This window comes from Anthonomus grandis, chromosome 5 (assembly GCF_022605725.1).
Source record: "Anthonomus grandis grandis chromosome 5, icAntGran1.3, whole genome shotgun sequence".
NCBI classification, from domain to species: Eukaryota; Metazoa; Arthropoda; class Insecta; order Coleoptera; family Curculionidae; genus Anthonomus; species Anthonomus grandis.
This window is the reverse complement of record NC_065550.1, coordinates 12,361,125-12,376,862: the sequence shown is the minus strand read 5'-3', so window position 1 is coordinate 12,376,862 and position 15,738 is coordinate 12,361,125. Positions and strand designations below refer to the sequence as shown.

The 15,738-nt window shown below is 30.7% G+C and overlaps 1 protein-coding gene and 1 long non-coding RNA gene across 2 annotated transcripts; one reads left to right on the top strand and one right to left on the bottom strand.

Annotated features, from left to right (window-relative positions):
- Positions 1-3,395: 3,395 nt before the first annotated feature.
- LOC126736384 (uncharacterized) lies at positions 3,396-6,498 on the top strand. The gene is made up of 4 exons (XR_007660658.1): positions 3,396-3,590; positions 4,080-4,174; positions 4,266-4,385; positions 4,451-6,498. It is a non-coding gene; the product is annotated as an uncharacterized LOC126736384 (long non-coding RNA).
- A 940-nt stretch (positions 6,499-7,438) lies between these two features.
- On the bottom strand, positions 7,439-9,038 carry LOC126736383 (kxDL motif-containing protein CG10681). Its single transcript, XM_050440711.1, has 3 exons — positions 8,807-9,038; positions 8,555-8,744; positions 7,439-8,493 (listed from the first exon to the last, which is right to left on the bottom strand). The coding sequence occupies exons 1-3, from the start codon at positions 8,950-8,952 to the stop codon at positions 8,344-8,346; spliced, it is 486 nt and encodes a 161-aa protein (XP_050296668.1). The 5' UTR covers positions 8,953-9,038; the 3' UTR covers positions 7,439-8,343.
- Between the last annotated feature and the right edge of the window lie 6,700 nt (positions 9,039-15,738).

Below are 15,738 nucleotides of genomic sequence, written 5' to 3'. Positions count from 1 at the left end.
GTATTCTTTGTGCTTAATTGCTGTAATTTCTTGATGACTAATAAACGTCTTATTATTATTATTTAGAGCATCCATGAGCAAAGAATTAAATGAAATTGAAGCGTCCATTCAATACATGTCAAATATATTTGAACAACAAAAAGTGACTTTGAAGTCTTTTATTGGTGAAGTAAAGGAACTAAAAAAGGAACATATCTTCCTTAACAGTAAATATCGGCATCTGGAGTCTAGAATGGCCAATTTGGAACAGGAGAGGTGGAAAAACATTGTGGTAATGGGGGTCCCAAAACAAACTAAATTAGATCCTACCAATATTGTTGTTCGTATTTGCAGAACAATGGAAATACCACTACGAATCACTGAGGAAACTTTTAGAATGGATCTATCATGGTGAAACTAATAAGTTATGACAAGAAACATGAAATAATGATGAAAACATGAAATAATAAGAATGATATTTTTGCTAAAAAAACTGATCAGGAACGCCCTATATTAATAAATAGTGTATGTGATCTTGATTGACCTAATATGTAAATAAGTTCAGTTTAATGTTAATTGATTTTTGTTATGATATTCGCTGTGTTTAATGATCTCTTAGATACTTATAAGGCATGTAAAACGATAGAATGCAATAATTTGTTAGAGGTGTCTGGTTTTGACCAGATATCTAGCAATATATCTCTAATACATGAGAATATAAGGGAAATCTGTACTAGCAGAAAATTTTAATAAAAAAAGTTAGACTTAAACTGTGGATAACAATCGTCTTAAATTCTATAAGAAAAAGCGACTTTTTAAAACAATGTGTAATTAAGCCAAACTGCCTAGCCACTCTGAATACATATAACGAATATAGAAAAGAACTTACATAAATAGTAAAAAAAATTAAATATAAGTATTTTAAAACAAAAATTAGCAAAAACACGAATGACATAAAAAAAAACATGGAAAGTGATAGGAGAAGTTACAAATGATATTTGTATAATAAAGTGAATAATATACTGAAGTAACATTTCTTTGACAGACTCTCTTGACATAGCCAATGAATTCAATCAGTATTATGTTGGGGTAGGGGAACATTTAGCACATAGAATAAAATCAAATTTATTGGATAAAAAACCTATTTTTGAAAAAAAGAATATCCAACAATTTTTTTTCTTTACACCTACACTATCGCACATATATAGAGCAACTTTTCTCAATTCAAATTTCTCAAAAATGTAGTTTTTTTTCTTTTTTTATCTCCTTTGCTGTCTGCTTTCTTTTTATGTAATAGTAAAACAACTTTATTTATATCACAATTTTTATTTTCAATATCGTGTATATATAAAAACAAAAAAAATCTAAATTGTATGGGTCAAAGGTAGAGCAACTTAAATTTAAATTATTTATTTTAAATTAATTTAATAACAGCTTCACACCTTTTTTTTCATTGATTTTAATAGTCCATCAATATTATAGTCCTGAGAAATTGCTTTCCAGATATTTTGAATTTCCTGATGCAATTCGTTCATATTTGATAGATTTTTTTAACGAATTCTCCTATCAATTTCATCCCACCATTCTCAATAGGCTTGAGATCTGGGCTTTGGGCTGGGAAAAGCACAACATCAAGTTTATTAACACTTAACCAATTTTTAACTAATTTTGATGTGTGTTTTGGGTCGTTGTCATGTTGAAAAACCAATCTTAAGCACATGTTGTCTTCTGCTCATGCTAGCATATGACTTTCCAATATGTTTTGGTATACAAAACGATCCATAACACCTTCAATTTGCACCAATGGACCCATACCTAACCCGCCAAAGCAACCCCAAACCATAATGCCACCATCGCGTAACTTAGGGTTAAATCTTTCATTCACCGGCCTCCTATTCCAGCAAATATCATCGGATCTAAATAGTTTAAATCGACTTCCGTCTGAAAATACTACTGTTTTCCATTTTTGGTAAGTCCAGTTAAGATGCGCGAATCGAAGTCTAGACTCTCCGTTTTTCTTTGAGATAAACGGATTATTTTCGGACTTTCTGCCATGTAAACCAGCTTCCTTAAGTCTTCGTTTTATAGTGCTTACCGATATTGAAACAAGTCCTAACTGCTGCTTAACTCGAGAAGTACTAATAAAGGGATCTTGCACAACCAATCTCTTTATATTTCTATCTACCACACCATTAGTTTTTCTTTTCCTGCCACTTTTTGGAACTCCTTCCAAAGTACCCCTTCTATTAAAATAAGAAACAGTTCTAGATATTATGGATTTATTTAAATTTAAGCCTTTTGCCATTATAGACTGCTTTTCTCCATTTCTTATTTTTTCCATAATCTTTTCCTTTATTTGCAGTGACAAATGTACACCTCTTGGCATTTTAAGTCTTTATATTGTTACATTCACCACAGATTATCCAAAGAGTACAAACGGAACTGAACAGAATTTAAAATAAAATTTAGTTGGTAAATTTAGAAGGTATATGGACTGCTTAAAAACCAACAAAATTATGATCAAAGCTTGTGGTCTCACAAGTTAAATAAAAACATGATATTTGTTAAATGCTAAATCTTATTTATGTCTGAATTCCTAAATATTTTGGCAGTAAATATGTTTATTTGTTTTTAAAAAGTTGCTTTATATATGAACGATAGTGTATATTGGATGAGGAATCTATAATTCACATTAAAAATCTTAAAAATAATGTAAAAAGTGTTAAAGATGGAATTACATCAGAAATAATCATTAAGTCCAATCATGAAGTACTCCTAAAATCCTTAAAGCATATTATTGATCTTATTTTCTGTACTGGGATATACCGGGTGGTGCGTCGCCGAGCAGAACATAGGAAAACCCATGTAAATTTTAAGGGGGTCAAAGCCCCTGTACATTTTATAGAAAAAATGTAAGATAACTTTTTCAAGAGACCAATCTGGCAAACCCTTGTGCAAAGTTTCAAAAAATTTTAATAAGCAAATCTTGAATTATTCAGTTAAATGTAGTTGCAAAATTAGCAAATTTTCAGTTCAGGTAAAACCAAACAGGCACCAATTTATTGTAAAACTATCATTATTGATATATTATGAATAGTTTTATTGCTAAGTACATACCTTTATTCTCAATAGGCTTCAATTTATGTAAGTTGAAAATTAATTTAAAAAATATCTAAATTAATTAATGAAATATATTTCTTTCTTTAAAATTAAAGTTTCTCCAAGTTTGGCTTAGATGGGCTTATTTATCAACTGATTTAAAAAATAATCATATCGTCGCTTCTCGAGAATAATGACACAATCCAAAAAACCCCGTTTTTGAGTTATGTATAAAATTCAATTACAAACAATACCTAATTTATCAAGAACAAGGTCCTATGCGTTTAGTACGTCTCTGCTTCAAGTGATGGCGCAAGTGTCGTTATTCCGTTAAACGCTTTTTTAAATATTATATCGAGAAAAAGGACACAAATTTAGTTGCGCCTATTCATCCGACAAGCACATGTATGTTTTTACGCGAACAGTGACACAATCCAAAAAGTGCTTCGAATTCTGGATTTTTTTTTTGTGAATAGTGACACATCACAGATTACTACAGTCTTTTTGATATAGTAAGTATTAATAAAATTTATTTTCTTTGCTGTAACACCGTCATATTTTAAAATATGTCTTTATTCTTGTAAAAAATTTTATTAATTTTTTTATTATGTTAAATAGTGACACATTATAGATTGTGACAGTATTTCTGTTAAGAATAAGTTGTATTTGTAATTAAGTGTTTTATAAGATCGTCATATTTCATATTAAACCATTATTCTTGTAAATTTCATATATTAAATTTAATAATTATTTTTTTCTTAATGTCTCTTTTCGCAAAGTGTCTTTATTCTTGGTAAAATAGATTAATTATTATAAAAAAAAAATATTTATTTTAGATTACGTGACAGAGTTTACATCAATACTCACAGAACTATGTATATTTTTATGATTTTTTTTTAATTATTATATATTAAAATTTGTTTGGCTGTTAGCGCACCATAAAACGTTATATAAACGAATAATATAAGTGCTATTTTCTTCATTAAATTCACTTTTTTTAGCTGTAATATGGAACACAAGACCCAACTCCCGATGCATGATAGGACCAAACGGCTGGTGCAGATAGCAGTTGCTATAGAAAAGCAAGGTTCTTTCGGTAAGAATAGTGACTTGCAGACTCGCACAAAATTAAGATTGGTTACCCAAGTATAGTGCGAAATTTGTATAATGGACTGTTTGTTTTTTAGCACAAGAAAATGAAAAAAATAAGCTAAAAGAAGAAACAAAAAGTAATTTTCTTCTAAACTATTTCTTAGAATCTGGCAGCCAAGTTGATAAAAGTTCTCTACCTACCGTATTGTCAAGTAGTATGTTACCAGTAACACAATCGATATATTATTGCAATATTTACGGCTTTTTTGTTTTATTTTAGCACAAGAAGAGAAGTTAATACAGGATCAAAATATACAAGAATCTTTGACTGACAATATTTCTCTTTGTGCATCTGATGACAGTGTTAAGGATCCACTATTTGAAAATGTTCAATCGTCTTCTTCTTCTTCATCGTCTTCAACATTTTCCTCGGACGAGTTCTTCTTGTTCTTCAGGATCATCCGATATGATATTGAACGCAAATGAGTCACAAGTAACCCCAGACAAGATAGTTGAAGTAGAGAATCAAAAAAGAGGCCGAAAAAGAAAAGCAAACCTTCAGGATCAAAAAAGACAATAGCCAGACGTTTAAGAAATACAGGAAAATCTTATACTTCAAATTCCACAAAAAATAAAAAAGTGATTAATGAAAGAAGCCTTGGTCTTCCATGTAGTAAATGCAGGTTAAAATGTTATTTAAATGTGACAGAAGAACAGCGTAATAATATTTTCTTAGCTTATTGGGGTATGGGAGATATTCAAAGACAAAGAGAGTTCCTAGCTGCTAATATTACTGGAATTGTGTCTAGGTATTCATACAGATTAGAGCACAGTAATCATTCTGGTAAAAATGCTTTTCATTTTATGATTGAAGGCAGAAAAATTCGGGTCTGCAAATTATTTTTTAAATCTACTTTAGGTATAGGTGACCATCCAATTAGGAACAGTCCTCAGCAAAATGAAAAAATTCACCAGGTGGTATAGTGCTATTAGATCAGCGTGGTAAGCATACCAATCACAAAAAAGTTGACAGTAGTATTAAAGATGGCATTCGACAACATATTAATGCGATTCCCCGGATCGAAAGCCACTACTGCAGGGCAAATAATACGAGAGAATTTATCGAAGGTGGAAAATCACTTGCAGATCTACATAGAGATTATGTAAAGGATTGTAAAAGAGAAAATAAGCCCTACGGAAATTATGTTATGTATAACCGCATTTTTGAAAACGAATTTAACATCTCCTTCTTTAAACCGAAGAAAGACCAGTGCGAAGACTGTACAGCATATTCCAATGTTGGGGAAACAAAAATGCAACTTACATCAATGTATGATAATCATCTGAAAGAAAAAGACTTGGCAAGACAAGAAAAAGAAAGCGATAAAAACAGTGCTGATGAATCCTGCGTTGTAGCAGTGTATGATCTGCAAGGAACCTTAGGTGGTCCAGACGGAGACGTTTCCAATTTTTATTATGTCTCAAAAATAAATACCTTTAATTTTACCATCTTTAATTTAAAAACTAAAGATGGAGATTGTTTTGTATGGCATGAGGGAGAAGGGCAGAGTGGGGTTAACGAAATCAGTTCATGTGTATAAATTTTCTTAAAAAACCTCGAAAAAACTGTTGAACCTGGAAAAAAAATTGATGTAATCTTATATTCGGACAACTGTTGTGGGCAGCAAAAGAATCAATTTATGATTAGCATGTATAAGTTTGCGGTATCAAAATTTGAGTTTTTAAACTCAATTACACATAAATTCCTAATTAAAGGCCACACAGTAAATGAAGGAGATAGTATGCACTCAGTGATTGAGAGAAGTATTAGCAGAAATTTAAAATCCGGACCTATATTTACTCCTGACCAGTATGTTAATATAATTCGAAATGTAAAAAAAAATAAACAGGCTTTACAAAGTACATGAAATGAGCCACGATTCCTTTTATGACATAAAAAATCTTTCTGAACAATTGGGAAACCTATTTAAAATTACCAAAAATGAGACTTTTAAAATAACAGAAGCAAAAATAATTAGAGTTGAAAACCAAAATCCTGGAACACTTTTTTATAAAAATTCATTTAGTGACCAAGAATATAAAAACATCGAAGTTGGCAAAAAAAACTACACGATCAAAAAATAACAGCTGTAAATCTACTACTATTTATTATTATTGCCACTACTATGGCTACCACTACTACAGGCTTATAAAAAGAAAATGGCCGTTTCTGAGAAAAAAAAATTAGCTTTGCTTAATTTAATTAATAAAAGCATAATTCCCAAATTCTATGAAAACTTTTATAAAGACCTTTAGATATTAAGTTTTACTATCTAATCTAAAAACCTAGGTATTACTTTGGGTTTAAAAAAAATTAGTATAAGTTTAAATGATTTGCTAAATAAAATTTTGTATTTTTTGATCATAAATAATTTTTATTTCCAAAATTCCACTACATCTTTAGCTCTTATTATATAATAATTATGTTTAAAAACATTCAAAAGTTTTCAATATTTGCAAGAACAGTGACACATTTTAGTTTTTTAAACAAAAAAAAATTACATTTAGACCCCAATTTAAAAAAATAATAATAAAAAGTTACAAAATTAATGTTAAAACTAAATTATATCACCCAACAAAATAATTTTCACATAAATTATTTGATCTCTTAGATATTCCAAATTTTATAGTAAGAAAAACTTTAAAGTGCTCTCCTGAAAAAAGTGTATTTTTGGATTGTGTCGTTATTATTCTCGCGAAGCGACAATATAAATAAATTATTATGAAAAAAGAAATGCATTTCAAAAGTGGTTGTTGACAATAATGTGCTATTTAAAAAAATAAAGTAAATGCCAAAATTAATAGTTTAAAAATTTTAAATAGGTGTGTAAAAGATTTAAGTCATAAAATGCAATAAAAACTATTTTTCCATGATTACTTGATTAAAAATTAAAACTTTCAATGCATTCATGGCACCTGATATTAAAATTTTAAAAAATATTTTTTTTATGAGCATAAAGCAAAAACTAGCAAATAGAGCATCATTGTTTTCAGAATATTATTTTCTATAGAAATACTTAATAATATAACAAGTGTTTGTCCTCTCTGTTAAACCAGAAGTGATAAAAAGCAATAGAATATCTCAACAGATGCTCATATAACTATTCTATTAATATAACAAATTTTATTTATCTTGAAAAATAAAAGTTATTAAGTGTTCCCTTTTTTCTGCGTTGCCCAGTATATGGTGAAAATATGAAAGAAGAAAGAAAGAAAATGTGCTATATTACGTAAGACAACAAAATCTTGTGTACAAGCATCCTAAAAACTAAAAAAATTCAAATTCACTTCAAATTTCAAACAAACATAACATCTAAAACACTTTACCATAAAATTTACACTCATTACCAAAATTAATCATAACAAAACAGATTGAGAAAAAAAAAGCATCTTTTTGATAAATTTCATTAAAAAATAAGTAAAGCTGTCAATAAAACAGAATTTAGAGGAAGTAAATTAAATTATTTAACAGGAAACAAAACTAAAACACTAAAATGATGTCAGAGCACAGGTTAAAAGGTATCATTAAAAAAATCATCAAGGCTATAATATGCCCTGGATAATAAAAGTGATTTTAATTCCTTTTTGAATCTCTTAACTTCTAAAATTTGTCTGATACATAGAGGAACATGGTTGTAAATTTTTTTGCTAAGGTATATAAGTGAGTTCTTGGTGAGGGAGGATGTAGGGATTGGTAAGGGAAAATCGTTAACCTGGCGAGTCATATGACCAGTGTTAGAGGGAGGTTTAGGACATTTATGAATAAGAGTAGCTGTTTCTAAGATAAAAAGAGAAAAAAGAGTTAGGATTTTTTGAGATATAAAGAGAGGTTTATAAGAATCTCTTAACCCAGCGGAACATAGGTATCTAACTGCCTTTTTCATAGGCAAGCCATAACAGCTTGCCTATGAAAAAAATGAGTTCATAGGTTTCCAAAATATCAATGTGACTTCTTTGGAACATTGGCTACTTTCACGCTGTCCACTTCTAAATGTGAATGCTAAAACTGAGGGTTGCAGAACTTTGCTTCCCTCCCCATATTTAATAGTTGCCTCAAAATATACACATTCCTTCAAAAATTATTCTTAAAGAGATCATGAAAACAAATTTAATCTACTTTGAAAATCTCCTGTTTTGATCACAACTTCCTGCTTCTAGATTTTTACTTTTTATGTGAAGACTTCTCCTATTTTCTTTATTTTTATGTTCAGTCTCCTCATCACACTCTTCTGCATAACTGCTTCTAACAGCTTCAGCAAAGGCCTGGAAAGCAAAATCAATAGTAACAATGTATATTTTATCAAGAAACTACTAAAAAGCACACCTCAGAATATTGACAACATAACTTGTTTTTTATAACTCTAATCTTCTTAAAAATAAAGTCCAGATCTTTCTTCATTTCCATAAGTGTATTCACATGCTTCTTAAACTCGGGACCTACAGTCTTTAGCCTCAAAGCACTTAAAGCATTGCAATTTGTAAGCATTTCATTGGTCTTCTCAAATCTCTGCAGCCTGTATATAGGGCCCAAATAACAATTTTCATAGCATGTTTTAATAATAAAAGGAATACTAACATTTGCTTCTGGGCTCTTATCATGGTCTCTACATCTGTTTGATTGACAATACCCGCAAGGCCCTGAATAAACACTTCTGGGGCTGTGTAGTTTTGGAAACATTCAATGCTATACTCACTTTCAGGAGTTCCCTTAAACTCATCCATTTTTTAAATTTCTATTAGATCATTTTTAAATATAATTGTAGGCAAACAAACTGATAGAAATCGTTATGACAGACAGATCAGATACTGCCCTCACTTGGCGTAAGGTGTTACCATAAACCCTAGAATTCAGGACGTTCAATGAGTACTGGTGAGAAAAGCTGAAAGCTGTTCGCTCACCTGCGCTGTGCATATGAAAGGCAAAAAAAAACACATACAACAGTACAAAATAGCTTCGAGAAAGCAGGCTAGTTATGTTCCGTAACCACGAGAAAAGCTTTAAAAAAAAATTATTTTTAAAAAACGTTACGGGATGTCTTATAAATAACGATACTATATTCTATATATAACTTACAACTATATGTTATTTATATTATAATATATATTTTATATAATATATAATATTAATTATAAATATATTATATATATAATATATATATAATATATAATATATAACTTATATTTATAATATATATTAACTAATGATAAATCGTAATATTATATTAGTATTAAAATATGATAATGTGCAACATGGGCAAGTATTGAAGTGAGGGCGTTATATCACGATTTGGCGTTATATGACGATTTGTGGAGAAGGCGTCATCAGAGTTTCTTCTGGATTGAAGTTCTTTGCCTCTTTCTTCTTCCTTTGTAGTCTTAGAGGTACTAGCTTGTGATAGATTAGGTAGCTAGACTGCTAGACATTACTAGTACGTACAGTATTAAAGTTCAAAGCTGAATTGGTGGAAGTACACAGGTTGGTTAAGAGCGTTGTCTATCTTTTTGCGTTGGTCTTCTAAGTTTTTCTGGATATGTTTAGCTTCGTTAACGTCTAAGGAGTTGAGTTGAAGGTTGATAAAGATGATAGAGCTAGTGTCATCAATTGGTTGTGATTCAATTTGAGGTAGCTTGATGTTTTGAAAGTGTTTCCCTGGATCCTTGTAGGTTTTTAAAATGAAGTTCTCAATGTGAAGTTCTCATGCAGGATCTAGTTCTAGAATTTAGGGGGATATTATCTCTGTTTGCATCACAGAATCGCTAAATTTACTTTTTTTGCATCACTGAATTGCTGCTACTGGCTTAGGGACGACCAGCATTTATTTTTCGTGATCCAATTGTTCGACTTTGATGTTGTCCCACTGAATTTTGGTTTTAAGGCATTGAGTGATGTTTTGACTAAATTTCAATAATTCCAGTTCACAAGGTGGGTGTGTATTCATAGGTAGTGGATTTATATTCTGACAAAGATATTATTGAAATGTTATCCTCTAGTATGGGTTATTGATTGCATGGTACATTTGCTCATTTGGGAGAAGATATTTTGATTGACGAGGTATTATTTTATAGGAGTGAAGTGAGGGTGTTGGTAGAGGATATAGGTGATATAGTGAATAAGTATTCTTGTCGACTCTAGGCATTTTCTTTACCTTTATCTACCTTTTAATATTTAATATTTTTTTAAAGTTTAGGATATTTTCGATATTTACTTAAAACGAAAGTTTGCCAAAAGTTATATTTTTTGATATTTTAAGTAGTTCCTTAGGATTAAGTATTAAATTATGAAATGTGTTTAATTTTGTGTGTAAAATGTTATAGCGATGTGTAATTATTCAACAATATCGTATATTTCTTGTAAAAATGTGGTTATGTGTGTCAAGTACATTTGTAGAGAAATGAAATGTCTAGTTTCCATGCCTTGTTTGCTAACATTATTAAACGTTTCTTGAACATATACTTCCAATGCTAATTGGTTTTTAGCTAAATTTTGTGTACTTTATTGAAATTGATTATTTGAATTCTCGATTATAGAGAGTTGAGTATTTAGAGAAGCTTTAAAATTATTTTCGATTTGAAGATTCAAAGATATAGCTGCATCGTATCTTTGAGTTATCTAAATTAGTGTATTAGTTTAGTATTGGTGTTATGTTATAGATTTGTATGAATGGCCAGAGGCATATGGTGTTTTAAGCATTTTCTAGTTTTAACGGTAGAAGTCCGGAGTTCTTTGTCATGTCGTGTATGGTTATGTCTGATCGTGCATGTTGGAGCAGCTGCAACAACGGGTGTTTTTAACTCTTTTAGGATTCTTTCGGTTTTGTTGTTGGCTTCAGTTTTTATTTTAGCTTTATTATTTTGGATGTCTTATAAATAACGATACTATATTCTATATATAACTTACAACTATATGTTATTTATATTTGGAACTTATATATATTAACTAATGATAAAGCGTAATATTATATTAGTATTAAAATATAATAATGTGCAACATGGGCGTTAGGGCATCTCATAACTCCTCCTGCCTAAGAGACGAACTTACGGAAAACAAATTTCTACAGCAGTTTTACCTTGTATGGGAATAGCTTATTCTAATTTTGAAAATGTATCAATAGTTGTTAAGAAATCTTGATTGTCAAATTTAAATATATCGATGTGTAATAGTTGGAAAGGTTTGCCGGTTGTTTCAGTTAAAAGGGAGTTTACTTGAATATTTAGATGTATAACACAATCGTTAATATATTTGGTTACATCTGTTTTCATAAAGGGCCAATAATAACTGGTTTTGAGTTTCTCTCTTTAAGTCTCGTTAATGCTTCTGTGGTTGCATTTGCCTTCGTGTTGATATTTAATTAAACGTAAGCGTTCTTCTGGTTCTTTAATTGAGTTTACAAGTTATTCATATAAACGTCATTAAATTCGTTATGTATTGAATCGTCATGGAAATACATATAAAAGGTTTTTTTATCTACGGTGTAGGTTTTGAAAAGTTGTAGTATTAGTTCTAGGTTTGACTTTGGAATTTTAACTTTCCAAATATTATGTTTCTCTAATTTTGAGTGGTTTACGATTAATTTATTATGCGGATATTTTATTATTAATAGTTGGTATACTTTATTATTAATTATGTCATCAATAATTGGAATACATTCATTTAAAGTTTGATGATTACTACTCGAATGTGGTGTATCTATCGTACTTTCTGGGATTTCATTAAATGTTGGGAATTGATTTTGTGGTATTAATGGTATTAATTTGTTGTGTTCGTTTGCTGTTTGAATGTAATATTTACTTGTGGATAGTGGAAAATAGTTTTATTGTTGTTGTTAAATTGCATCACGTGGTGGGATTAGTTAAATATTTTGTAATATTTTAATTTTTTCAGGGTAAAAGTTTTCTAAGATTGGGGTTAGTTCAGCTATGTCGAGTTCATTTAGGTTGTAAGATTGATCTATAAATAATTGGTTTATATTGAAATTTATATCTCCGGGGTTGTTAAAAATACTTTCTGTTTCTACTGCGTTTGGACATAAACGGAATAATGCATCAGCGTTTGTGTTTTGTACCTTTCTTAAAAATGTTTTCGTAATCATATTCGCTAAGTTTACATCACCATCAGACGAGTTTACTATTTGGTTCTTTTATATTAAATAGCCATATCAGGGGTCGGTGATCTGTGTAAATTTGAAATTTTCTTCCAAATAAATATGGTCTGAAATGTTTGCATACCCCAAGCTATTGCTAGTAATTCTTTTTCTGTTGTGGAGTATCATGTTTCGCTGTCATTTAGGGTTCTTGATGCATAAGCGAGGTTTATCATGGGATATGTTCCCTTGGAAGAGAACTACGCAAAGTTACTTGCATCGGTTGTTAATACGAAAGGTTTGGACAAGTCTGGGTATTGAAGATTTGGAGAGTTTATCAGAAGTTGCTTGCAGTGGTTAAATGATTTAATGAACTCAGGGGTGTGAATATTTTTTTCTTTTTAAGACAAATCGTCATAGGTTTCGTAATTTTAGCAAAATCGTTTATGAATTTACGGTAATAGCCAAGCAAGTCTAAAAATGATTTTATTTTTGTTTCAAGGATTTGGGGGGTAATGGAAAATTCTTTATTGCGGAAATTTTTTCCGGATTGGCTTTGAGTCCTTCGGTAGTAAGTACATGTCCTGAATATTGAACTTCTTTTTTTTTAATTCTGACTGATCTAGTAGGATTTTTAAGTTGGATTGACGAAGTTTATTAAATACTTGTTTTAAATGGCAGATGTGTTCTTCTAAGAATGTACTAAAAATGACTATTTCGTCTAAATAGACTAAGCAGATTTCATTTTGGAGACCCCGTAAGATGTTATCCATGACTCTTTGAACTATCTTTGGGTAGTGAAATATTAGCTGATTTGTAGCTTTAAGCTAGTTCAAAAAATCTAATATAATTTCAGGTATATTTTGCGGGTAAAGGAAATAAATTTTGCGGAAAAAATCTCAGAACAAAGGGCTTACCGTACCCTGGCTTGAAGGGATGTCTTGCAAGACCTTGCACTGTTTGTTCGGTAACATAAATGCCCAAAAGGGCTCTGCGGCGACACGCTAAAGCACGTGTTAATCAACTAGGAAACTTTTATTTATTTTTTTTAATCTACATAAAATAAAGCAAAATCATTTATAACATAAGCAAGTCAAATCATAATACGTTGCATCGCATTGCAAAAAAATTTAATGTAAACTAATACCACCAAATTATACTATCACTTTAAACTATAATAAGAGTTTTTTTTAATTAAGAAAAGGAGTGAAAAAATTAATCTTCATAAATGGGAAGGGGACATAACTTTACCACTGACCTAGTAAAGACACCCCTATTAGTCTTTACTGACGCAACACGCACTGCGCCATCTTTTCCAGGAAAAGTACTTTCGATTTCTCCAAGTTGTCCAAGGGGTACCATTGTACCTGGGATTATATCACGGATAGTTTTTTGCCACTTTTGGCGTTGCTGGAGAGTATTAAGATACCCCAAATGCCAACGTTTCCAGAAAACCTTGTGAAAGTAGATTAAAAGTTGCCAGCGATTAAGTCTTTTAATATTTTAGGTACTTAAGTCTGGGTTTGAATAGTTGATAAAATGAGAAAATGTCCGGGAGTAAGCGGCAAAAAATAATTGGGATCGGAACTTAATGGTCCTAGAGTCTTAGAAGTCAACACAGCTTCAATTTGCACTAACATGTGTAGAACTCCTCATAGAAAAGTATTTGCTTGCCTACAATACGAACTAAATACGATTTTGCTGCCTTTACACCTGCTTCATGTAATTCATTAAAATTGGGAGAAGACAGGGGGTTAAAGCGCCAAACAATTTTTCCTTTAGCACTAGCCTTTTTAACAAATTTTCAGAAGGTATTTCGAGGCACCAACAAAATATGTGCCACAGTTTCAAAAATTTATAAAAATAAGAAAGTGAAGATTTTGCACTCCACAATGTAACTAGTTTTTTATGAAAGTCTTCAATTAACAGGGTAATAGCAATGGATGTATTTGATCAAAACTTAATGGACAATAAATAACTTAATCGACAACACACCCTGAGGAGACCCTGATTATCAAGAAAGGGAGAAAGTTTTTGCAAGGGTTTTGAGCAACGACCATTTTTTATCAAACTCGAAATATCCTTATTTAAACATTCTATTTGTGCATATTTCTCAATAATAAGAAGACTATCAAAAAGTTCAGGTTCGTCAAAGGGGTACCTATTAAATTCTCTGTTTTTAAATTTTAAAGCCTTAAAAAAAATTCTTAGATTAGATTAGAGAAAAATTCTTAGATATATTAGATATTTTTTTCTTTATCATTAATTCTTTCTTTAAAGGATGGTCATCCTTTATAAGACAAAAGACTATTTTTTTCCTCTTTGGATGAAGCTTCGTAAGCCATATAAACAAATTTTCATTGTAGCCAAGGATTTTCTGGCTTGGGAAGCCAATGAGGGCCCTTCCACCACAAATGGTAATCATGTTTTCGAAATGGAATCATGTTTTTGCAATCAAGTGTCGAGGGCAGCAATCCTCTAGAGGCACAATCAACAGGATTGTCCTCTGACGAAACGTGATACCAATATTCTGGGGCAACTATTTGCTAAATTTGAGATACGCGGTTTGCAACAAAATTTTTCCATTTATAAGGGGATGCTTTAATCCACGATAAAGCTACACATAGCTACGACACATAGTTCCAATCTTGGAAGAGTAATTGATTTTAAAGGTGCAACTTTACTTTTTCCACAAGCAAGAAAAGTCAAAATTCCCTGAACAGATTCGAGGCGAAAATAAATACAGGCAGCATACTCAATACTTAAAGCATCTTCGAACCAATAAAGTTGCAGTGACGTATACATCTTCAAGAATAGTTTTTAAAAATTCAATATTATTGCTTGATTATTTCCTGACCTCAAAATTACCCTAGGCCAAAAGTGTGATTAACTCATGTTTAGTCTCTAAAGCCTTCTCAAGCGTACTACAACTGTAGGCTACATCGTCAACAAAAACATGATTAAATAAAACGTTGGCAGATTTAAAAAATGGATTTTTACCCTCGATGGTTAGCTCCTGAATACATCGTAAAGCAAGAAAAGAAGTAGAAGAAACCCTATATGTCACAATTAAGAAAAACAGTTTTTAAATGAAAATCCTGAAGTTCATCGCTAGGGGAGAAGCGAAACAAAATTCGCTGATAATCCATATGTGCAGGATTAACAAGAACTTTACGATACGTCATTTTTGTATTCGCCGTAAAGACAATAGGGTGTTGCCTAAAAGACAATAAAATATTAATAAATATATCCTTTTCTAATTTAGGACCAATGTGAAGCGAATCATTTAAACAATCTTGTTTAGGAGGTTTAGCGGAACCGTCAAACGACACGTAATTTGGTGGTAGAACTATTTATATTTTGTACACAATGATGCGGAATGTAATATATCTTTTCTGAATTAGTGTCAGAAGAAATAGTTTTCAAA